General features: G+C 40.4%; 1 protein-coding gene and 1 long non-coding RNA gene across 5 annotated transcripts; one reads left to right on the top strand and one right to left on the bottom strand.

Annotated features, from left to right (window-relative positions):
- Positions 1–817: 817 nt before the first annotated feature.
- On the bottom strand, positions 818–26483 carry plb1 (phospholipase B1). Its single transcript, XM_048228489.1, is given in 43 exon segments — positions 818–1430; positions 1563–1637; positions 1746–1841; positions 2009–2113; positions 2418–2499; positions 2602–2696; positions 2833–2898; positions 2991–3071; positions 5493–5544; positions 5668–5767; positions 5918–5961; positions 7171–7238; positions 7356–7414; positions 7574–7634; positions 8044–8117; positions 8224–8299; positions 8481–8576; positions 8672–8776; positions 9022–9103; positions 9424–9524; positions 9719–9784; positions 10045–10125; positions 10235–10286; positions 10444–10552; positions 10750–10793; positions 10903–10976; positions 11127–11185; positions 11314–11340; positions 11343–11373; positions 11522–11608; positions 12028–12096; positions 13414–13548; positions 13741–13810; positions 13964–14019; positions 14289–14354; positions 14487–14564; positions 14714–14765; positions 14890–14956; positions 24397–24431; positions 24942–24996; positions 25207–25273; positions 25540–25598; positions 26290–26483. Coding segments are annotated over 43 exon segments (3285 nt in total). The 5' UTR covers positions 26354–26483; the 3' UTR covers positions 818–1166.
- Positions 15690–18629, top strand: LOC125284511. 4 transcript variants are annotated; one of them, XR_007191879.1, is made up of 5 exons: positions 15690–15841; positions 16583–16624; positions 16894–17028; positions 18237–18370; positions 18546–18629. It is a non-coding gene; the product is annotated as an uncharacterized LOC125284511 (long non-coding RNA). The 4 variants fall into 4 exon arrangements; XR_007191881.1 differs by lacking the exon at positions 15690–15841 and adding an exon at positions 15905–15931; XR_007191880.1 differs by lacking the exon at positions 15690–15841 and adding an exon at positions 16411–16491.
- Positions 26484–26735: the final 252 nt, after the last annotated feature.

Genomic DNA, 26735 nt, shown 5'->3' with positions numbered 1-26735 from the left:
CCTCAGGCACCTGTGTGAGATGGCCCACGGCCCCAGCATGGCCCCACCAGCGCAGTAACTTAGTGAGAAACGCCATGGAAGAATGAGAGGAATAAAATGTGGACAAATAGATGGATACCATAACATGTTTTTGGAGTGATGTAGGGGATCACTCAGGGATAACAACAGATTGAATGGAAATCTTATTTAACACAAAATGAGTAATTTGTGTCTACTGAATATAAAGTAGCCCTGTTGCATAAATCGTTTTACTGAAAGTCATGTGATGAGGATGAAGGAAGGACGCAGCCAAAAAGGACTGGGATTATGTACTGTAAGTTCTCTGAGTTCACTGATCACTCAGTGCTAAAGGCTGTGTAAACAGAATTGGAGATTTGTTTAGAAGCACTTTGTATCGGTTAGAAAACTGTTCCTTAGAATAGGTGAAAAGACTGAACTATGTGGTACTGAATTCATTGAGATAGACCACTAAGCAGATCTGCATTTGAGATTAGATACTAGTATTTTTTTTCTATAATTTTGAAACCTAATTTAGTATTCTTCATGTTTTTATTCATTCTGATTTGGGGGTGGTTAATGACACCTTTTTTTGTAGTGTGAAAAACTCAGAACACAGATGTATATTTGGTTAACAGGGTCTTTAAGAAAAGGGGCCAGCATTTGAAAACTTTCAGGAAGTACTTGATGAGGGAAAATGACATACAAGACACAAAAATACTAGACAATCTTTTTTTATTAAAAAATATTTTTCCATTTAAAAATATTTAATGATTTACTATCAATTTCTACTATAACTGTAGTAGACATCAATAGTAGTAGATAGTACACTGTATCTTACATTTATTACATTCTATTAAGTATTTACACATAATATTAGAAGAATTAGAGAGTAGAGCTGATATGGTAGAGCACAGTAAAACATTTAGAATTGTGAGAGCATCCAAGTACAATACAACACCAATCTTCACAACAAACAAATTAAATAATATCAAAAACACACACAATGAGAATGTGAAAGATTGTGAGTGGTGTAGGTGGAGAAGCTGTGTGCGCACATGTGTGTTTGTGTGCTTGCAGAGTCAGGTGATTCTGATTCTGATGATGATGATGGTGATGGTGATGGTGATGATGATGATGATGATGATGATGATGATGATTTCTCTGCATCAGAACTTTGAGGTCTTTATCTCCACATGGGCTAATGTCTTCCTCCTACTCCTGCGCTCACGGCAGTGAAAGAACAGCGAAGTTACCGCCCAGCCAATCAGCAGGCCCACACAGGTCAGCAGTGCAGTGGCCCATGTAGGCAGTGCGTATGAGCATTCCACGGGCGCCGGAGTGTCAGGAACATGAGCGGAAGTGGTGGTCACAGGAGAAGTGGTGGTCCCCAGAGAGGCGCTATTCACACGGGTGAAGATGAAGGGACGATCCTAGTATAGGGAGAGGCAGAAAACCATCATTACATTCTACACAAACAGGAGATGCTGTCATATGATTTGTATATGGTTCTCTTAGAGAAGAAAGACAAGATACATGTTGTCTTTTGCAGCTCATAAACAGACCTTTGTAGGACACTGGATCTTGCTGCGGTCGTGTGTGAAGTTGTTGTAGATTTGCTTGCTGCCCACTGGTTCCAGCTGTGAGGAGTGAGAGAAATGGCAGATTTAAGTGCATGGCAATACGAGTGTGTTGTGTCCAGTGTTGCAGTGTAAAGTGGGTGTAGTGTGCTGTGGGGGTTTTCTCACCATGTTGTTCCACAGTGCTATGGCCATCCCTGCATGGCCCCTCTCACTGAAGTGAAAACAGTCGACAGAGAAGAAATCGATATCTGGTTGGCCAGCCTGTAACAGAAAAAAAACAAACAGATTATTGGTCTGTACTGCATGTGTACTTTATGTGTGTATGGTGTATGTGTATGTGAGTGTGTGTGTGTGAGTGTGTGTTTGTGTGCGTGTTTGTTCGTGTGTGTGTGTGTATGTGTGTGGCAGTGTACGGACACTTCATTTACATTGTTCATAGGGACGATAGTTTTCTGGAAGAAAGGCTGGATGACCACAGCAAAGTCCTCTCTTCCATCGTAGCGTCCCCCATTGACCAAAGCCTCAGTTAGTACCTAAACAAACACCAAACACATAAAACCATTTTCACATGTATTCACATAGAACCACACACACACACACACACAGATGAGAATGCATTCCTGCAAGTGTTTATGAACATGCTAATACAGGCTGGATCTGGGTTTTTAAACGGAACCCCTGAATGTTGGTGAGATCCATCCCATGGGCTGGCACCTCTGTGTCTCTGAGCAGGGCACTCAACCCCAAGTTGCTTCAGTACTTCCTGCGGTTAGTTTACTCTAAGTCGCCAGATAAGTGAAGTGTAATGTAATAGTGTCAGCTGATCAATGCCCTCACTTGCAATTCTCTGTTGATCCTCTTCATTTCATATAACTGTGGAGAATTCTCTCCAGGTATCAAGAAACATGGGCACAGGTTTCTGAAACACACACCATTACAAATGTATACAGGGTTGCATACATGCACTTAAAATCATTAAACTAAGTGAAGTTAAGATAGTCAAAGGGCAAAGGTAACATACGGTTGTAGAACTGTGCAACCCAGACCATTGCCCTTGATTTTACGCAAGTCTTCAATTTCCAGAATCTCTGCTACATTTACCAATACTCTGGGTACCTACAGTGAATACAGAAACACACACACACACACACACACACACACACACACATATATATCAGTCATGTTGGAAATGAAGCATACATAGTTTAAACAGGATAAGAAATATAAATCAAGAGACATAAGATCACCTCACCTCATTGTACAAAATGTCCAAACTTTCCCTCAAGTAATTTCTGTAGTTCAAAGTCGAGAGGCTGGCCTGAGAGAGAGAGAAAAAGAGAGATCATTGTCACTGAACACCATTAACAAACTGGATTCTTTCAACTAATAGCTGTCATATACTTCACTAACCCTGTCGTTACAGTACTGACACAGGTCATTTCCTCCAATGAACAGAGTCACAAGTTTCCAGTCATTCTCCCAGCTCACGTTCTGAAGATAGAAATCAGAGTGTTGTGGATAAGTGAGTGTGTGTGGGTCAAATATCACTTGTCCATATACATTTATAGCTTAGTATATTACAGTTTTTCTCAGTCGCTTTGGTGCTTTTCTCAGATCAGAATGAAAATTCTCATAACTAACTCAAAACTCCTTCACAACATTTAGTCATTTGTGCACATCATAGTAGCAATTTCTCCTTCCTCTGAACAAATTGCAAATGCTTTTGAACATGTATCAGTTGCTTTGTCATGTCAGTCAAAATGAACTATACTTATGGATGCTGAATAGTGTTAATTTTGTCACCTATTTTTAATTTAGTCTTAGTCTTAGTCTTGTGACGAAATGTGCTTTTTAGTCTTTGTCATATTTAGTCATTCAAATATCATTTTTGTTAGTCAAGTTTTAATCGACTAAAAGTCTCGTCATTTTAGTCTAGTTTTAGTCAAAAGAAAACTAAAGGTATCTTAGTCTTAGTCAGTTTTAGTCAACACATTTTAGTCTTTTTTTTTTTTATAACAAATTATTTCTGATTACCATTTGAGTCAAATAGTGTTTCACACATCTCAATTTTCCAACAATATTGTGTGTCCACAGGGCTACTCGTCTGTTATAATTACTCATTCTGATTTTTTTGTCAGTCAGTATGTTTACATGCACAGGTAAGTCGAGCTACAGTAGCTCGGCTGGGATTTGACCATAGACAGTAAAAGATTTGACTGGACCACTGTCATACTCGTAGACCAGTGTTTCTCAAAGTGTGGTCCGGGAATCACTGGTGGTCTGCAAGCTATCCCAAGTGGTCCGCGAGCAGACGTGGTAAAATATAATATAGATGAGTTGTTTGCAATATTGAACCAACTTGTATGTAAAAACAGTTCTGCAACACTGTCTATGTAAGATATGCCAGTTTAAATCATACAGTATGAATCCACACAATAAGCAAAGTGCATAGACAATAAGCAAGGTGGTTCAGTGAGTAGGCCTATAGTGTAGACTAATTATAGGCTACTGTTGAAGTAGGTCTAATCTTTTTTTTTTTTTAGCTAGGGTTAGTTAAGTGGTCCTGAAACTGAAAAGTTTGAGAAACACTGTCGTGAGACCAAAGTATTAATGTTTTACTCCGGCCTCGCTAGATGGTGATATACCAAACACAACACATTCCCCAAACAGACTCTCCATCTTAGCCATAGCTAACTTGCTAGCTGAACTTTCCATATTAGCTTACTTGCTAGCAAACTTTGCATCATCAGTCTAACTAGTTAAATAGTTGACATTACATGATGAACATTTTCGTATGGACATTCTGGTGGATGTTAATTTGTATGAGAGAAGCTTCAACTTCTGGGTATGTAGCATTGTGGCATAAAGCTTAGGTAGTTAGTTTGCTAACTCTGGCAGAAATCTCCAGTCTTCTTGTTCCATGTAGTTTCGTGTTGCAGCCACAGGGTTGCAGCAACAGCACGTAGACTAGCCTACAGGAAAGCTGTTGCGCTTTGAACTCATTCGAATATTTTGAAAACGTAACAGCTAGATATTCTGTCTTCTCATTTTGTAGACGAAAATGAAGAGAGATTTTATCTTAGTTTTTATTTCATGCAAAACATTTTAGTCTCGTCTTTTTTTCGTCAACAATAATGCATCTTAAGATAGTCTTAGTCAGTGTTTCAGGACAATACTGCTGTCTCGTCATCGTCTCGTCTTAGTCATGAAAAAAAAGGTCGTTGACGAACATATTTCCTCTCGTCTCGTCTGACGAAATTAACACTAATGCTGAATAGTTGTTCCCAATAAAACGAATAGTCTTCATTTCATTGCTTGAGTCCTTACATACAAAATTAGCGAACTAGTTATCAAATTCTGTCACAATGCTGTAGAATTGCAAAGAGCATATACAGTAAAACTGTGAAACATACATATTCAGTGTCTTGTACTCACTTACTGCCCTAACTACAGCAATCTGTAACTTTACTGTAGTTTTCAAATTGCTGTACAAGTACTGTATATTGCTGTTTTCAGGTAGTGTCACCGAGTTCTGACCATTTTTTGCATGGAAAAACACTGAGAGCATAAACTGTCGTAATGAAAACTTGACAAAGCCATTTAAGTATCTTGTTCATAAACGATGGTGTCAAGACTTCTCATTTTGATGACACTGGCAGTTTCATTTACATAAATACTTGCTTTTGGCTCTTGGAATGGACTATCCATTTTGAACAAGTGACGTGCTTTTGCAGGTTATCCACTAGGTTTTGCAGTTTGCACTAATTGTTTTGAGAAATGCACTAACTGCTGTGCAAATGTAAATAGTGATGTGAGAAAAGCACCAAAGCGACTGAGAAAAAATGTATGCTATCAGTAATGCCATCGTTTTTTAAGTAGAAATAGAATGCCACGTTTTGAAAGTTCACTCACCTTGTCATTCTTCCATAATGTAATCAGATCTTGTACTTGTCCTGGGATCCCTCTGGAAAAGACAGAAGACATTGACATTGTGTTTGTGACGGTGTGTGTGTGTGTGTGTGTGTGTGTGTGTGTGTGTGTGTGTGTGTGTGTGTGTGTGAGTGTGTGTGCATGTGTGGCAACCTACGCTGCTTTAGCCCCACTAACTGCCACGTTAAAACCATTTGGCCTTCCACCCCGCCCCTTGGAGAAACCATAGACATCAGGGTTGAACTTCTTCAGAATATCTGGAATATCACACAGAGAGACAGAGGGAAAAAAATAGATGAAAAGATGAAAGCAACAGAAAATAATGGAGTAAATAGGTGGACTAAAGAAACACACTAGAAAAAAAAGAAAAAAATATGTGTAGGAAAGAATCAGGAGAACACGCTCACTTGGTAAAGTAGAGACTGTCTCCAAGGTCTCATCTCCTCCAATACTGCAAAGACAAGCAACCTCTTTTTCAGTATCATCAGACACATACACCCCTTAGATTAGATTGTTACTCAGAGAACTAATGTACATACTGTGCAGTATTGCTAAGTCAGTCTATGTTTAGAACATTCAGTTTTTCTCAGTCGCTTTGGTGCTTTTCTTAGATCAGAATGAAAATTCTCATAACTATTGTTCAACCTCCACAACATTTAGTCATTTGTGCACACCATAGTAGCAATTTCTCCTTCCTCTGAACAAATTGCAAACGCTTTTGAACATGTATCAGTTGCTTTGTCATGTCAGTCAAAATGAACTATACTTATGGATGCTGAATAGTCGTTCCCAATAAAACTAATAATCTTCATTTCATTGCTTGAGTCATTACATACAAAATTGTTGAACTAGTTATCAAATTCTGTCACAATGCTGTAGAATCGCAAAGAGCATATACAGTAAAACTGTGAAACGTACATATTCAGTGTATTGTACTCACTTACTCACCTAACTACAGCAATTTGTAACTTTACTGTAGTTTTCAAATGGCTGTACAAGTTCTGTATAGTGCTGTCTTGAGCATTTTCAGATACGTAGTGTCACCAAGTTCTGACCTTTTTTTGCATGGGAAAACACTGAGAGCATAAACTGTTGTAATGAAAACATGACAAAGCCATTTGACTATCTTGTTCATAAACAATGGTGTCAAGACTTCTCATTTTGATGACACTGGCAGTTTCATTGACATAAATACTTGCTTTTGAGGAATGGACTATCCATTTTGAACAAGTGACGTGCTTTTGCAGGTTATCCACTAGGTTTTGCAGTTTGCACTAATTGTTTTGAGAAATGCACTAACTGCTGTGCAAATGTTAATAGTGATGTGAGAAAAGCACCAAAGCGACTGAGAAAAATTGTAGTATAATAATACATGGGCTTCTGTGGTCGCATAATGAGTATTACAAAACAAAGATTGAACAGACAGATGGATGGATGGATAGATATATAGATAGACGGTAGATAGATGGATGGATGGATGGATAAATAGATAGATAGATCGAAAGATCGATAGATAGATGGATGGATGGATAAATAGATAGATAGATCGATAGATAGATAGATAGATAGATAGATAGATAGATGGATGGATGGATAGATGGACTAATATAGGTAGAGTAGCGCACTAATGAGGGAGTGATGTAGGACTGCGACAGCTCACCACCATGATACTCCTCGCTCCTCATTTCGCAGCTGCAGTATATTATTAGCTTTTGCTCCAAAGCCTGCCTACAATGGGGGAGACATGTACGTAAGATGAAAAATAAGATAACACGATCTTTGACAAACATGCTCACACACACACACACACACACACACACACATACAAAGTATGTGCATACTCACTGTGACTGAGTCTCCCAGTGAGGCCACCACATTAATATCTCCAGGTCGTAGTCTGTGAACTGAAAGGAGAGAAGTATTAGGCCCCTAACAAACCAAAGCCATTTAAGGCCAACGGATTATTGTCTAGAGAATTCTAGAAAATTCTGTCTCACTCTTTAATTACTCTAGTCCCTCACATCTACATCTAATATCTAGTTTGCTTGAAGATTTGTACTCACCTGACGTGGGCACGGTGGGGGAGGGAGCTGTATCTGTACAGGAGAAATCACTGCCCCAGTTCTACAGGAAGCAAAATGACAGGAACATGTGCGGATGTGAACATGTGAAGCCCTTTTCGGCAGATTGAGTGGCTTCCACTAAACTCCTGACAGGTGACTCCAAGACTGACAAATTGACACAAATTTAGATGTAATCCACACCAGAGAAGGGAGATGCCCTATGAACCGGGATATGTCGAGCAATAAATGGTGGAAATTGGAGCGACAGAGGTGGGCCACGTGCTCTAAGTAGCAACAGGTAAGTGGCCCTAAAGGTAAGTCGCCTTTTTCTTCAGCCTGTATCCTACCATATTTTCACTCTGTGACACCTCCCAGCCACAGAAAACAAACTTGTAATGTGATTAATGACAAAAAGGGAAGTCTAACCATGTAACTAATAGCGGCCAGTCATCAAAGAGATAGATCCTTACATTGACCGGAGGTGGACTAGTAGGAGGTTCTGGGTATGTGTAGTCACTGTTCTTGTAGGTCCGCAGATAGGGGCCTACGCTAACGCTTAAAAAAAAAAAAAAAAAAAAAAAAAAAGGGTTAAGGAATGTTAAGCACTCTAGCACTCTTATGGATCTTTCTAAGCATGTTACAGTAAAAGCCTACCTGCGATGGGCACTGCAGAGATATGGCTGCAGAGAAATCGTATGTGGATGTCTTCTTGCCTACTGGTTCGAGCTGGTACAGTTATATGAGAGAGAGAGAGAGAGAGAAAGAGAGAGAGAGAGAGAGAGAGAAAGAAAGAAAGAGAGAGAGAGAGATTACTACATTAAGTAAATTTGCATAGCCTGGATTATTTGTCTTCATGATCTTGAAGGCTGATGTTGTGATGGGTGATGCTAGATGAGAAGATCGTCACCATGTTGTTCCAGAGAGCTCGAGCCATCAGCCTGTGAGCCTTCTCGCTGAGGTGAAAACAGTCGGGCGAGAAGTAAGACCGATCTGGCCGCCCATCCTGACAAAGAGAATAACAGAGGGGGAGATTAGGGAGAATGAAGAGCAAAGGCCATTCGACATGTAACAATGAGGTGGGTATGCAATGCTCCTTACCTCCAGCAGGGGGATCACAACCTCTCTGAAGAAGGGCTGCAATACCACTGTGAAGTTGTCGTGTTTGTCATAACGACCCGAGTCCACCAGATACCTCATACCACGCTAAGACATAAACACACACACATACACACATATACACATATACACACACATACACACACACACACACACACACACACACACACACACACAACAAATGTTGAGACATTTTGGCTGTGCAGACCTGAAGCAAGTCAGTGTTGTTACAGTATGTTATTAGCCTGTATGTGCAGTAGAGAAATGCACAGTAAAACTGATGATTTCTGAATATGTGTAAATATGGAGAAATCTGTTTTTTCCCTCATTACCTGATAGTCTCTGTTGGTATCCACAAGTGTCTGGAGCTCCTGAGTCCCCTCTTTGGGCTTCAACACACACCGGCAAAGAATGCTACAGGCCAACATCAGAACTATTACTACTGAAACCAAACTCAACATACCATAATTTCCCTACTATTAGCCACGGTTTATACATTGACTTTGCTGAATTTCTTTAGCTATGAGGTTAATACACAGGGGCAGTTAATATGGTGTTGTTTTTTTAACTTGCATAAAACACTGTCCTGCGGCTTATACACAATGTGGCTAATACACAGGAAATGACTGTAACACAGACCAGTGACTAAGACACCTAAGACAGAAGAAAGAAGAGAACATATAGAATGAGCAAAGAAACACATACAGGTCAAGAAGTAAAGGACAAGTACTCACTTGACCAGAAATGTGGGGCAGTTGACACTTGTGTCCAGGTGCAGTTGTCTCAAAGGCACAATATTCATCACCTCAACAAGATTTACAAAAACTCGGGGCACCTAAATGATACAGAGGGCATATAGGCAACGTATATACAGAGGCAAGTCATGCCAACACAAGGATCTATACAAATGCACACAATCATATAAGTTCATATAGACTGTATAAAGACATTTTATTAAAGGGACACAACTTTTAAGAAAAAACTGATTGTTTTCAGTGACGTTTGGGGTGTTTCACGTCAGGTTCTCACCTCTGCCTGAAGGATGTCCAGAGCCTCCTTGACACGACTCACAATGTTCGCAGTTGAGAAGTACAGCTGTAGTGTTGTACACAAAAGTATTTCTGTTTAGTGTGAGTATGGGAGGGTTTGGTGCATCTAATGAGTGATGATGTATCCTATTTGGGTTCATTGTTTAGATACTCCAGTCAGAGGTGCCTCTCAGTAGACAAAATACCTAAGTGACTAAAGGTCTCCTATGTAGCTTGAATGCTAATCCTCATTTTGGATAAAAGCGCCTGCAAAATGAATAAATTCAAATTTAAATGTAAATAAAATGTCTTATAAAGTGCACTTACGCTGTCAGAGCAGTGGTCACACAGGTCATTGCCTCCGATGAACATGGTAATCATCTTCCAGTCATTCTGGAAATCGATTCTCTAGCACAGACAAAGACAATGTTTAGGCTCAAGCAGATTTAATGAACAGGTTAGTTACCAAACTTTGTGAGTGAGAGAGTGCGGGTGAGCAGATGTATGGGCTGCTTACTGAGTCATTCTTCATCCTCTGAATGAGTACACGTGCCTGCGCTGGCATATCACTGGAACAGAAAATCAATACCTGCAATTAAAACTCCAGATTCATTTCAATGTCACTCAAGGACAGATAGGTTAGCTAACTGACTTTAATGAGAAAGGTGGGAGAGAGAGAGAGAGAGAGAGAGAGAGAGAGAGAGAGATATGAATAGACAGACTTACTGGGCATTGGCTCCAGGTACAGCCTGGTTGAGAAAAGCCGTGGGGGAGTTTTCACTCCCTGTCCCCAGTGCAAAGCCCACCAGTGACGGATTGAATTCACGCAAGATGTCTGCACACAGACACGCAAACGCACACACAAAGGAGAACAGAACCTTAGCAGAACCTTAGCAGTGAGATCAATTTATATCCATCGCATTCCCAATGCACACAGATCTCACATAGTCTTAAGAGAGAGAGTATATGGGGAGTGTGTGTGTGTAAGTATAACAAATGGTGTAGAGACTGATGTATGAAGTGATGACGTACTGGGAAGAGTGGTAACATTGGTGAGGTTTTCATCGCCCCCAATGCTGAAAGAGGAGATGGAGAACAAATGCAATCAAATGGGAGCTAAGTACTTTTCGGCCTGTTTTTGAGCTTAGCATAACATTTGGCAGAGAGATCCATGAGCCTACCCACCACCATGACAGGCCCCTGTACTCAGTCATGACATCTAAGAGATTGCTGGGAGCAGATCCTGCACCATTGGCTGCCTATGGGGCACAGAGGAGGAAATGACATCAAAATGTTTTAGAGATCATACTTTGCTGAGAGCCAATTTGCACACACACGTACACACGCACGCACACACTCACAGTCGCACACACACACATGTACACGCACACACACAGATTTTCACTTACTGTCAAGGAGTCACCCAAGGCTGCAACCACTTTAATATCGCCTGGGCGCAGTGCATGAACTGTGGAAAGACAGAGAGTAGTGATGATGAGCTCATTAATCATGTCAACAGAATGTCAACATGATCATGTCAATATTAATCCATCAACAGAGGAGATGTCCTGAGTCCACTAGCAACTGGCCGCTTACCTGAGGTGGGGGTTGAAAGGGAGGGGTTCGGTCTACACAGGGGAGTTCACTACCAGTTTTCTGTAAAACACACACACATATAAGCCAGACATATCACAAAGTCAACCATGTTGTGAGATGTTTCGTGGTATTTTGCTGTGAACGGGGAAAAAAATGATGAAGAAATACATATGGACAAAGAAAATGAGAGAGTGAGGGAGAAACTCACAGGATCCAGTCGGGGTGCTGTTTGTGAGTCTGTGCTCATTCGGGAGCCTGATGGGGAGTTTTCTTGGGTGCGTAGGTACGGCATCTCCTAACAAAAAAAGAAAAATAAACAAACAACAATTTAAATATGTTTATTTAACCCATTTACTCCTAAAATGCCTGCTAAAAACGCCTATAGAATCCTATGGCATTCTAGACTAAATAACCTTATTTCCTGAGGGTTTTCTGAAAACATACTAAAAATTGTCAACGTCTACCAAAATGTAATATCTAAGCCTCTGTAGCACCTAGAAACATGAAATAAAAAGCATGCTGCGCTACGCAGCATCCAGCGGGAGGGTCAATGTTGCGTCATGCAGCATCCAGCGCGAATGGGTTAAATATGTTTGTTAAAAATATGCATGGTGCCATGCCCAATGTGATCCCACACTGTCCCACCACCAAATCTGTAGCAAGATCTTGATAAAACAATGAGGTGAAGGGTCAGCTGGTCAAAGGTTTATTCACCTCAGTGGGACAGACGATCCTTGTGAGGTCGTCACCAGACACTCCAGGCTGATCCTTCATTGGCTGCAGCTGTACGAAGCACAAAGGTGATTGATTATCACAGGAACCTTTTCTCAATTCACTCACTGTATTTCCCCTCTCTATGACCCTTTGAGGCCACTGTCATCAGTAAGGATATCAATATCGCCATGTCTGTTATCAAGTTCTAGAATTATCTCTGATGCATCTTTGTCATCTCTGGACGTCTATGGTTCAGGTGTATCAGTGAAATCTCAACCACTTCAGACAATGACAGGAAAGCAGCCATCAAACCATACCCAATCAAGCTGGGTGTAATCGTCCTCAGTCTAAGATCATCTACCTGTAAAATTAATATGGCACAATAAAGATGATCCGCTGAGTTCATTCACCCTGGGTAGCTAGGTGTCCTTCCAATACCACACATATCTACAGCTTTTTTACTGCATAATGAAAGCAAAGCAACAAGACATACGTAACTTAACACGTCTAAATAGATTTTGTGAATTGTATTCAAACAAGTTCAAATGTTTACTGCATCGTATCTGTGTCAGCGTCTTAGCACTGAGCATTCTGTTACAATCAGTGCCCCTTATCCCACCACGCTTACCACACACCAAAGGACAGAGGGGGCATCCAAATTTAGCCCAAAAATAGTAGCTTTCCTGCAAACTGTGTTTCACTCTTCCTTGAGAACATTTACAGTGTCAAAACACCATGTTACATGCAAGGATGATCTAAGCAGATCTAACTTTACTTACTCAACTTAATTGGGAACGCATCTTGCACACGCAAAGTCATGAAGGCAAAAAAGGCTACAGTAGATTGTGACTTGCAAGGTTATTCGGTTCTCACTACTGACCATTTTAGGATACAATCAATGTGATTTGAAAAGGAATATAAAGACTATTCTACTACTTTGCCTTTGTAGAATGGAATTGGTGAGTCTTCAATAATTTGTTTTCCAAGTGTATATGAAGCACGTGATAAATCGAGCCGACTGAAACGCATTCCATCAGAAATGTGAAGCAACATGTCATTACATACTTTTATTTCCAATGCAATGAAGGCTGCTTATAACAACTTAATATCGTCTATATTATTGTTAATATTGTGCTATGTGGCTCAAACAAATATGGCTTGTATACAAGAGCTGGCAAAATGGCATTATGAGAACGTAAAGACGTAAAAGTGACAATGCACCATTTAGAAGTCAAACATCAACTTCTAGATTCATCACAATCAACTAAAAAACTTGTCTTTTTTTGGGGGGAGGGGGGCACCACAAAGCAACTTGCTTAGGAAACCAAAATGGCCCGCAGCGGCACTGGTTACAATCCACACTCTATGCACTGATAAACGACTCACCATCTCAGCCCAAAGTCGCAGGGTGTGCTGGTCAGTCGTCTGGTTAGTGGTGAGGGGACTGGAGACCAGCACAGCACTGAAGTCATCTCTCTTACCAAACCACTGACGAGCTGCTAATAAATCTGACAAAGACTCCTGGACATGTCACAGACACACACACACACAGGAACACCCATACAATTTAATACATGCCTTAAAATTTCACTCTGAAAATTATACACATGAGCTATAGACATAGCACAGACCATCAGAACTAACAGGGTAATGCTTTGAAACATATACATATTAGTAATGTACATTTACACAAATGTATAATTGATCCTTTACCTGCAGAGCACCAGTTAGTATTGCTTTCTCCAGTGTGCCTCTGTTTGAGCTGCTAACATCTTCACAGGTGCTGAGGGAGAGAACACATACCATGAGACGAATACCCTAACCTCATAAACACACAAAGCCACAGACATAGACACACACTCACACACACACACACACACACACACACACACACACCTTTTTTCGCAGAGACAAGCTCAGAAGCTAATTAACTTACTGGATGACTTCACTGTTTTCGCTCCACAATACAACACGGACCAGGGTGTGATGCAGCTGTTGGTACAGACACTGACACATCAAGGTACGCACAATTCATGATAAATACAAATACAAATAAAGATCAAGGTATGCACAATACATGATAAATACAAATAAAATTCTGTTTTCTGTTTATTTTCCTCTTCACATTTTCACTAAAAAAGTATGCAGCATTATTCTCTACTGTTGATCTTTCATCTTTCAGTGCATGAGTAGTAGCTACTAGCTAGTTAATCTGTGGCCGACTGTATGTGTGTTACATGTGTAGTGTGCGCTGCCTTTACCTGACTCTGCAAGGTGCTCAGCATCACCTCCACCTTCTTTGTGGCTGAGGACACAGCTCCATCCTCCTGATGTTTTGAGATGGAGAGAGAGAAAGACAGGGTAGGGTAGAAAGGAGAGCACAGAATGAGTTTGATACGCTCCGAAACACAGATTCATTTGAATGATTGATTGGAGAGATCTGTGATCGGCTGTCTGACCTGGCCTGGGCAGACTTGGAGCTCATCCACACTGACGAACACAAGCAGGAGCCTCCACACCTGCTCTCCTTCCACAAACTGCACAGCACAGAGGCAGATGCAGAGACAGGTATAAGCACAAGCATGCATAGACCAGCACCAACAGAGGAGAGCATGTACTGGAGATATAAAGCACTGTGGCCATGACAAATGTGGACTGATGTGGAATGTGGTCATGTGGACATTACCTCATGACTGCTGAGGGACAAAGCCAAATCCTCTGCTTGCTCAAGTGGATCCCTGCATGCGCACACACACACACACACACACACACACACACACACACACACACAGTGTATACAAAAGGTGCTATGATGGCAAACCATATACATTTTTGGATCGATGGTGTGTGCACAGTTGTTACCTGTTTTTGAAGGTAGACACATCTGGAAGCACGGTGGCCAGATGTGGATTAAATAGGGACAAGATCTCTGCAAGAGAAGGAGTTTAGGAGTTTAACAAACACATTATGTAACAGATATGATCTTTTATCATTTCAATTTTTATCTTCTGGATAATAATCTAGATCTAGATATCACTTCTTTGTGATGTAATGTAGCATGGCCCCTTTTTTTAACATGGCGGAATGTATGGAAGAATATTAGGCTCAAAAGTTTTGTACGTGTGTATCACGTTTTGAAACTGTAGAAATTATTTGTAACTGTAAAAATGATCTGTACAAGTAATTGTCAATATCACAAATATGCGCTACACTTACAAATCTATTCTAGGGGTACGGATCGGTTTTACAGCTACAAATCATCCTACAGTTAAAAATATTTTACAATTACAAATATATTCTACAATTACACATCAATATTCTGCGCACAAAAAGCTGCTCTACAGTTACAAATCTTTTCTACAGGTGTACAGACATTTGCACCACCTTTGGGATGAAAAGTGTCTCATATAATTTGTGTGTGTGTGTAACAGGATTTGTAACTGTAAAAATGATTTGTGATTTAACAAAAAAATAACACGAACAATTTTAAGTATTACTCATATGTCGTTCACTTACAAATATATTCCACAGGTATGAAATATTCCACAGTTGCTGTCTTTCAATTACGAAACTATTCTGCCATTACAAATTTCTCCTGCTCGCACAAGGATTTTCTACAAGTATACAAATCATTTTGAGACTGTTCTGGCGCTTCCTGTTGAATAGCCAATGGCGATCCTCAGGTTTGGCTAGCCAACCATGAATCTCAGTTCACTAACCAATCACAGAGCAGGAGCAGCGCCGTCGTTGTCTGTGGGTGCAACCAAACCTGGAGTCTACGTTTGGAGCACGCTAGTTTCTTGTATTCCTTGAGGTATGTTGGTAGCCTACACCACACAGACATGTTCTATGTCCACTATTCCTTGTTAATACAGCTAGTGTACCTGATATACGGGGCAACGAGGTGAGATCAATCAATGGCAACTAATGTGGGCAACAGACAAATAACTATTATATATAGCAAGCTACCGCTAGTTAGCCAAATCCCACTCAATCAGTCTGTCAATTTAACCAGCATATAAGTGCTAACGGAAATGTAGTGTGTGGATGGAAATAAATAACAACACTCAACATACTTTTGAAGACATTTTGTTTCAAGTTTGTAACAAATGCGGTCAAAGTTTTAAGGGAGTTTGTCAGTCGGTCATAAGGTAGGCTCAGCAAAACGAGGCAGGCGGCTAGCATTATTATCAAGCGGTGTGCTAACCATTAGGCCTCGTATGCCAGGTCTACCTACAGATTGTGAGGTGCTACTTTAGACTTGACGAACTCTTATAGTAGGCAACAGAAACTCTTTACTGCAGAAAACCCGTAGTAGGTTTGATGCTCAACAGATTGCTCTGGAGTTAGTTATAAGTTAATAATAAGTATCCATTGATATGTGTGACAAAACATACCAACTGGTGTCAACATCAGCTAGGCTATGTTGGCATTTTCTGATGGTTCTTCATGACTGATCATAAGGTACAAAATAAATAATACAGAAATACAGTGCTGGGCATTGGTAGACAATCATATTAATCTGTCTATGTTTCTATTTCTTCTGTGTAAGCAGTTTCTTATGGATCCCCAGTTGCTGCCTCCTTCTGAAGCACAGGTGGGTCATAAAATATATTTTACTGTCTATGAAAATAGGTCGCCGCCCGATGTGAGTTTCAAAAAGCATACCTTTTGAACTTGTTGACAGCAGTATTCCTACTTAAAACAACATCCTCGGATGTGTATGTTTTATATTTTGTAAAAGGTAAAGAGAAATCACTACTATTCTATCTTAAAAAGTCAGTTTATTTTCAAACGTTTTTGTTGTTCCTGTCAGTGATAGATCATTATCTATGATAAATTTATAGTTACTCTCTACACTGGCAGGTTATTAGAGAGGCTGAAAACCAGACTGGAACAGGCTCTTCAAAGGCAGCCTCTGGACCTGGACTATTTAGAGTTCCTCTGTACCAGTGAGTTGAGCCTAGTTCACTGAGTACTCACATGCCATTTCCAGAAGAGGTAAGCAAAGTCTGTTTGTTTTTTGTGCAAAATAAGTACAAACATTACCCCTGTTTTCAGAATACTTTCAGAAGGTGCCATTGAGTCCTGCTGTCCTGCTAAAATAAACTTCACTGACAGTTTTTACATATTTTTCCCCTCACAAACTATTAGATACCAGAATACAGTTGTTTTGTACTGTAAAAATAGTATTAAGTGTTGATTTATATATATTTAAAACAAAAGAGGAGACGGCAGAGCCTCATGCTTATAATCATTAATTAATTATAAAATAAATCATGGACCTACACCAGTAATCCTCACTATTTTTCTTACAAGAGACACATTGGCAGTGCAAAATCAAAAGGAGAGCCTCTTTTACGACAACGTACTAAGTCACCTTTGCAAATGTGCATTTCTACATATAAATTGGACATCCCACAAAAAGAAATAACACAGCCAATACATTTTCATTTAAGACCAGTCATCTAATACTGGGATGAGTGGAAGCTGGCATGCGTGTCCTTGACTTTCTTCATGCTGTAATTTTAGTAGCAGGTTTGACAATACCCCCTTTTGGAAGCACCATTAAGGCTTAATAACTTCCTTTCACCTTCATTATTGTATTTGGGTGAAGGGAGATTTATAATTAAGATGTTTTTTGTTTTCACAGTGCAGGATTGTATGTTTATGAAGCACATTTGAAAAAAAAATATTGACTGTTACCACATACAGTGGGTCCCATTCAGAAGTGGCCACTTCTTTCGCGTTTTCTGTGATTCATGCAGCTGTGTGAAATGTATTACAACTTATCGCCACAAGGTGGCAGTTTAAGTCCACTGTAGCATTTGTAAACAGGGCAGCGGAGTGCATTCAAAGGCGTTGCAGTGGCAGTGAGATACTGTAAGCAGAACGAAACTGAAGATCACCTCGTTGAAGTCATACAGTAGACTAGGCTAAATCAGAGCTTGCTTTTGTTTTTATCAACCTGGGGCCAGAGATGATGGTCTTTGGCGAACAGTTTAGGCCTACTCAAAATGAGTAAAATCAAAAGCACTATACAGATGACATGAAAAAGGTTATGATGTATGGATTCCCAAGTGTCCAAGCTTCCAAATGGTGTATAACATAACTATGCTTCATAGCAATATGGGATTTAGAATGTTGGGGGAAGGAGGGTAGGTGTTCTTCATAAGGTTAAAATATTGTTGTTATGATGCGTTTAACAGGTCATAGGCAGACGGGAAAAGCAGGCCTTAAAAGAGGGCTACAGGATACTGGGGTGCTCCCAATGATAACAGAACGGCCAGAACTGGCTAGAGTTCTGTTCCCACAAGGTGTCTCATCTCTGATGGATCCTAAGGTATTAATGTTCAAGCATGGCAATTTAAACATGGCAAGCATGACGCATCCTCTCACATTCTTTTTGCAAAGGTAAATTTGTAAATGGAGGAAAACAACTGACAGAATAAAAGTACATCATGACTATGGTACAGTGCACAATAGTATTCCAAACAGGGCACACTGTTTTGTTGCAGATGATTTTGAAAAGAGTGGTTTGACCAGATGAGGCGGAGGTTGGAAGATGAAATGGAAGACTGCCGTGTCACAGCCTACCTCAGACAATACGTTGCCGTGCCTACCTCAAGACGTGACGTTGTAAGCGGTATGACAAATATTTCCTAAGATCCCCAGATTTTTGAAACCTGGCTGATCAGAGTGATTTGATTTGATGAGAGATCTGTACTTGAACCAATCGCAGACTGAAAAATATGTGAAAGTATTTTTTCAAAAGTATGTTTTGTGATTGTGATGACTACATTTGCCATACACTCTTCAGTAATATAGCTTACAGTGCCCTCCACATTTGTTAGCTCCCAGGAATCACAGATGTATGAAATGTTATAACTTTGTTCAGTAAATCACAAATATTATTTTCTTGTGGTATTATAAGTATAAGTATGTATATGTATATATATATATATATATACTCTTTTGATCCCTTGAGGGAAATTTGGTCTATGCATGTATCCCAATCTGTGAATTAGTGAAACACACTCAGCACACAGTGAGGTGAAGCACACACTAATCCAGGCACAGTGAGCTGCCTGCAACAACAGCGGCGCTCGGGGAACAGTGAGGGGTTAGGTGCCTGGTCAAGGGCACTTCAGCCGTGCCTACTGGTCGGGGACTCAAACCGCAACCCTCTGGTTACAAGTCCGAAGCGCTAACCAGGCTAGCATTGTATAACAAACAAACTACTACTAAAAGTATTTTCTGATATTGTCTTTTAATTCTTACAGTTTCTTTAGAGACATTGAAAGACCTGGTGGTCTTCTGGGACGGATGGTCTGTTGGCAGGGGCAATGCCGACTGTACTTTGAAACTCCCCTAGGGACAAGAATGTATGACACCTTCAAAGAAGCTATGAATGCAGCGCTGAAATAAAGCAATTATGGTTTTGGCTTGATCTAGTGTTGTTTTCTGCCAGTTCAATGCAGTATAGTCAACAATTTCAGTGTTTCAGACGGTGACCAGAGTTCCAGTTGTTCAATGAATAAACTATGCAATGAGAAACTGTATGACGATTGCTATTTTTCCTAGTTGTATATTTAACTACAATGTGTGCACCATATGCAGTAGCCAGAAAAGTTGTGATTTTGTTTCTCAGCTGCCACAAGGCACCTATCCCCAACTTGCTCTGAGAAACTGGCTCTGGTAAGAATTGATGTCTAAGTTGCTTTGGATAAAAACGTAAGCCTAATGAATAAAATTATTTATTAAAGTTCACATATCCCAGCATTAGGGAATAATATTTAAAAATGCCATTTTAAATTTATCAGACAGGACAGGGGAGACGTCTACAATAATGGTGTTCAAAGACTAGAATACAATAGACCTAAGAAACACATTTTAAAGAACAAATATAGGAGGGAAGGAGATGTATTTTCTATTCAGTGGTAGGCTACATGTTCTCCATGCTGATGTAAAAATGGTCCAGTGATCCAGTGGAGTGATCTTGAAGGCACTTGATAAGAGATATTACATCAGTGTTTCAGAACAAGGACCACTTAACCAATAAATAAAAAAAACTCACAGACCACCTAGCTAAACAAAAAAAATAGTAGGCCTACTCATTGCTTATTACCTTGCTTATTGTCAGAGGATTCATGATTTAAACTGGCGTAGCTTACATAGGCAGTGAACTGTTTGGATTTACATCCAAACAGTTGGATTAGGCTACATGAATAGACAAAAACAACGATGCATATTTACATGCACACTGAAACACTATGTAGAAAGAGAGCATTCTGGAAAAGCATGATTGTATTAGTAGTAGCTTATCTGCACAGGTACAGTTGGCAAATTATCAAAGTTAACAAACCATCAGAAATGTAAAACGATGACTGTAATTAACATAGCTGAAGTCGCCCATTTGAAATGTAAATAAATTGATAACTTAACTACCTAGGAACAGCCGAAAGATAACTGCCGATAGAGAGGGGAAACATTTTGTTAACGACTTGCCCCGTGTATCAGGTACACTGGCTGTATTAACTATCAATGTACCTCAAGGAATATAGGAAACTAGCATCGGAGCCCGTTCCTTAATTAGACATTCTCTGCTAGCGTGCTCCAAGCGTAGACTCCAAGTTTGGTTGCACCCACACAACTAGCCACGACGACGGCGCTGCTCCTGCTCTGTGATTGGTTAGTGAACTGAGATTCATGGTTGGCTAGCCAAACCTGAGGATCGCCATTGGCTATTCAACAGGAAGCGCCAGAACAGTCTCAAAATGATTTGTATACTTGTAGAAAATACTTGTGTGAGCAGCAGAGATTTGTAATGGCAGAATAGTTTTGTAATTGAAAGACAGCAACTGTGGAATATTTCACACCTGTAGAAAAGATTTGTAACTGTAGAGCAGCTTTTTGTGCGTAGAATATTGATGTGTAATTGTAGAATATATTTGTAATTGTAAAATATTTGTAACTGTAGGATGATTTGTAGCTGTAAAACCGATCCGTACCCGTAGAATAGATTTGTAACTGTAGGGCATATTTGTGATATTGACAATTACTTGTACAGATAATTTTTACAGTTACAAATAATTTCTACAGTTTCAAAACGTGATACACACGTACAAAACTTTTGAGTCTAATATTCTTCCATAGGAATGAAGATAAAGCTTTTCAAGTGCTGACTGCTGTTATCAGAGTCCATAGGCAGATATCATAAACAGTAGGAGGCTGGAGTGAAATATGGTGTCATGTGTAGTGGAAATTGATTGGTTGGGAGCTTGATGATTAATGATTAAGTGCTTGGGTATTACAGTAATATTGTCAAGGACAGAGGCTAAGCAGGGGTATGTTGATTTATTAACTTGAATAGACAAGCAAGGTCATTGAATGTAAATAAATGAAATCATTTTTTGTTTTCCAACTGCAACAAGTAAGTTGTTGATTCTAATATGAGTCACAGAATAAGATCTGTGTCTGAATTGCAATGGCTGAAGAAATGATTCAGCAGTAATCTGAGGTGCTTATAATCTCTGCAATATAAAGAGAAAGATGACTGTGAGAGTTGATATGTTATAATCATAAATAATATTCTTGCAGTGTAAAAAATCAAGATGGTGAGATAAAACCTTTTCTCATGATCCTTTCATGAATACAGTTTTTCTCAGTCGCTTTGGTGCATTTCCCGAATCATAATTAACATTTGCACAACAGTGCATATATAAAACTATTAGTGCAAGCTGCACCGCATAGTGGATAACCTGCAACAGTGCGTATCTTGCTCAAAATGCTTAGTTTATGCCTCAAAAGCTATACATTATGTCAATGAAACGGTCAGTGCAATCAAAATTACAAGCCATGATGCCATTGTTTCTGTCACTGTTTCTGTCTTTTGTCAATATGACAGTTTACTCTGTAAGTATTTTCTAATGATCAATGCGCAAGGCAGCACTATTTTCTATTTCAAAAGCTGTGCACCACTGTATATTTTTCTATACATCCTGATGTTACTGCCTGTCAGGTCACACATATTTATATATGCTAGACTAAGACAAGTACAGTAGTTATGACAGCTTGTTCAACACATTTGCATGTTATTACAATGAAGCGATGAAATAAGGCCAATTTGTTTTATGGGGTAGGACTATTCAGCATGGAACCATTATTGTGCATTTTGACCACCTCCCCATTAGCATATAACCCCATTAGCCCATATTGTCCTTGACCGCCAGACATTCTTTCACACAAACACGGGCATTTGTGAGCGTTTTTGGGTAACCAGGTGGTAACCAGGTATGCCATGCTGTTGGAGGGGCAAACAAACGCTGCATCGCCATTGAAGTCACATAGCAAGGAGCTGGCTCAAGAGTAATACAAATATTTTATCATGTTTATTTGTATAATGAAAGCACTGTTTTCATAGCCATCCATGTGTGTTCACTTCTGGCTCCTTGGCTATCATAACAGAACACTAAACATATTGGAGGTGCCAAATGTTGAGTTACTCCAGTCTAGATTTTTTTTATGTTAATCACTCTTATGATATATTGCTATTGTCTATCCAAAGTGAAGCAGCTGTTTCGAAGTTAACTGATGGTCAAATCAACCAAAACTCTGATATTGTTTGCACCTCCAAGTGGTCTGTGTCGTAAGTTTGTGTGAAAGAATAGTATGATTAGGCAAGGACGGATAGACGAGAGCACCACCTCTCCATTAGCATAACATGTCCTTGACCTTCAGAGATAGTATGATTAGACAGGGACAGACAAAAGGGGGACAGTGGAGCTTTCTCACTGACATTGTCTTTATCTAAGTCTTCATAACGAATGAATTTAGTGAAAGCACTGTTGTTTCACTGTTGTTTCATGCCCAAGTAGTACATGTTGGCAACAATACCTCAAGCAGCATCACACTGAGCACAGGGGCCCCCCAAGGCTGCGTGCTCAGTCCGCTGCTCTTCACCCTGCTGACGCATGACTGCACTGCAACCTACAACAACAATCACATAGTGAAATTTGCTGACGACACAACTCTGGTGGGTCTCATCACCAAGGGCGACGAGACTCAATACAGGTTGGAGGTCGACCATCTGACCACGTGGTGCAGGGACAACAACCTCCTGCTGAACGTCAGCAAGACCAAAGAGATTGTTGTTGACTTCGGAGAGGTCACACCCAACACCTGCCACTGACCATCGACGGTGCTGTGGTGGAGAGAGGCGAGCAGCACCAAATTCCTGGGGGTGCACATCAGTGAAGACCTCTCCTGGACCACCAACACTGCATCACTGGCTTAAGAGAGCTCAGCGCCGCCTGTACTTCCCTATGAAACTCAGGTGAGCAAGTGCTCCACCAGCCATCATGACCACATTCTACCGAGGCACCATTGAGAGCATCCTCTCCAGCTGTATCGCTGTGTGGGGCGGAAGCTGCACTGAATACAACAGGAAAGCCCTGCAGCGCATAGTGAACACAGCTGGAAGGATCATTGGTGCTTCACTCCCCTCCCTGAAGGACATTTACACCACCCACCTCACCCATAAAGGCTGACAAAATTGTGAGTGATGCAAGTCACCCCGCTCACAATCTGTTTGATCTACTGCCCTCTGGGAAGAGGTACAGAAGCCTGCGGCTCCCAAGACTACCAGACTCACCAACAGCTTCATACACCAAGCTGTAAGGATGCTGAACTCTCTCCCTCCCTCCCCCCTCCACCCTCAGCTACATAACATCCTGGACATTGGACCCACAATGGCCGCCTGCACTACTCCACTTGCACACTTGAACACTTGCACACTTGTACACTTTACAACTTGGTGTTGTTGTCCTGAAAACACAACACTTCTGCTGCTCTTACATAACTTGCACCACTATGCCACTTTCTTTATTACTTAGGTCAAACAGAACTACCCAAGCCTTTTATTGGCCTGACTTTGCACTAGTATTTTATTGATACTGGTATTGGTATTTTTATATTCAACCAAATTTTGCTGCTCTTATTTTTTCATTATTATATGTGCCCTCTTATTTACTTATTTACTTACTTTTTTGTTTACTTGAATGTTATGTTTGTCTGTGGACTTAAATTGGTAAAATATGTCTTGTCTTCACCGTGGGATAGTGAGAAACGTAATTTCGATCTCTTTGTATGTCTGGAACATGTGAAGAAATTGACAATAAAGCTGACTTTGACTTTGATATGAATGACCCGTTAATGAATAACAGATATAAGGACTGTGGAGGGGATCACTCAGAGGTTAAGGTGGTAAAAAGTCAGGCGGCTGTTTACCGCTGAGGATATCTGAGTGTTTGAGACGACGGAGCTTTGCGGCTGTGACAACGCATGGATGGAAGAACGATTCAAACTTACCAGCCATCATGTAGAAAACGTGAGTCGCTTGTGGACTGTGGCACAGATCAGGAGATGTATGCAAAACAGAGGAAAAGAGAAGAGAGTGATTAAATAAGATAAGAGATAGAAAGATGGGATGAATAGCTGATGCCTCATCATCTACATATTCCCGCCCTTCCATCTTCATGCTATTTCAGTTAGTTCAGTTCAGTTGCAGGACAAACTAAGACTTCCTTTCAAGCAAACTAACGGGTACTCAGTGAAGTGAAGTGTTTATTGTTCAGGGCCAGTGAAAAAAAAGTTATCAAAGCATCAATGCTTTTTCTATCCCTTCAAGCTCTGACCAAGAGACACTTTGTGTGTGTGTCTAAACAGCTGGAAAATGTCTGTTCCGTATCAGCTGTGATAGGCAGCCTTGCTGTGTGGCGTAGGCGATGCTTTATGGACCCTTCAATGTCAAAGTTGTGTCATCTCAGAGAATATTTGAATCCTTTCTGTAAGAAATCTGATTAGCGGATTCAAATAGAGAAATCAAGTGTGCGTGTGTGTGTGTGTTTGTGTACCTGTACAATCCCAAAGCGGACACCACACCCACATCTGATGGCCTTATTTTGTGCACTGGGAGACAAAAAGGGACATCACAGCCAGTCAGAAGGTGTAAATACATGCACTCTGATATAGTGCATTTAGACATAGACTAAGTCATAAGCTCTAAACTATTATGAACAGTGCATTTGTTATCTGTGCTAATGTGTGTGTGTGTGTGTGTGTGTGTGTGTGTGTGTGTGTGTGTGTGTGTGTGTGTGTGTGTGTGTGTGTGTGTTTCACCTGAGGATGGAAGGGATGGTGAAGGGCCAGGGGAGGCACACAGGAAGGAGGGATAAATATCAGGGCTCTGCAGAGCACACACACACACACACACACACACACACACACACACACACACACACACACACACACACACACACAACCTTTACATTACAATGTTAATGTTACAATGTTACACACACAGACCATAGACCACAGACAGTCTGATCTCTTTGTCTCTCCGTGCTGTGACTGACACAACCACACAAAAACATGTGCACACACACAGAGCATGCCCACACGGTACAACTTCTACAGTACACACACACACATTCACAAACACACAGACCAGACCTGGTCAGGCTCTTGGGATAGACTGCTGGACTCAGACTCCCGTACTGGCACCAGAGCATCTACAATAAGACAAAAAAACAGAGTGATCTGTGTTTGACGTCTCTCTCTCTCCCTGTCTCTATCTCTTTCTCTCTCTCTCTCTCTCTCACACAGTTCAGTTTCTCTTTCACAGAGATCACGACATGTGCACACACTGTACTGAGTGACAGATAAACTTCAGTCATTCCATTCTACAGTGTTTCACACTTCAGCGACCCTCAACTCTAGCTCACCCTTTGTACTTTACAAGCTTCATCTTTACGATGCTTCCTGGTCACTTAACTCATGCTGGGTTGTATTTTCAAACAACTTTAAGAATGCAATAGTTGCAAATGGACCATGATCGACATACACAATTAATTAACAGACATTTATGAACAGTAAAGAAATCATTCTTTAATGTTTGGACAGCATATTATAGAGGTCTTTAATAATTTTATAGTCAAAATCAGTCTGGTTACTGACTGATTTTTGTGCTTTAGCAAGTTCTCACAACAAATCAGGGCATTCTGATTCACGACAAATGAATCAGAAAAAAGTTTGGCAAAATTGAGGACAATCAGGAACAGACCAAATACAATTATTTATTCATATTGTGCATTGAGAATGAATTGCATTTAAACATAATTCTGTTATATGTTGACCTATAGGTAACCAAAATAAATTATTTTTGCAGCCATGCTGGAACAGAAATATACTATTTAGGCATACCTGTTAATGTTGAAAGAAGCAGAAGCACTGATATAGCCACTAATGTCCATCTTTGGATTCCCATGATATCTAGCGAGAATGGCCACAGCTGGAATGATTTCGGCTGCAATGCTGGTAAGAGAGTGGTGGTGTGGACTGTCTGTTGAGATGTACAGTTTGGCACCCTCCTCATACACTTCTCTCGTCCCCACTGCTGGCTTTTATCAGCTTGTGTGTCCTTCAGCCATCTCCCTCTGTCATGTTCCGAGATAGTGTGTGTGTGTGTGTGTGTGTGTGTGTGTGTGTGTGTGTGTGTGTGTGTGTGTGTGTGTGTTTATTTCAATGGAAAAGTGCATGTTGAGTAACTTTATTGTCCCAATTTATGCGACAGTAAGTCTAGGAAAGCATAAACGCCAACAATTCTGGAAGAGCTGCAAATCCTGCCATAATCAAATTACGTATAATCA

This window comes from Alosa alosa, chromosome 19, assembly GCF_017589495.1.
Source record: "Alosa alosa isolate M-15738 ecotype Scorff River chromosome 19, AALO_Geno_1.1, whole genome shotgun sequence".
NCBI classification, from domain to species: domain Eukaryota; kingdom Metazoa; phylum Chordata; class Actinopteri; order Clupeiformes; family Clupeidae; genus Alosa; species Alosa alosa.
This window is presented reverse-complemented; position numbering and strand designations above follow the sequence as displayed.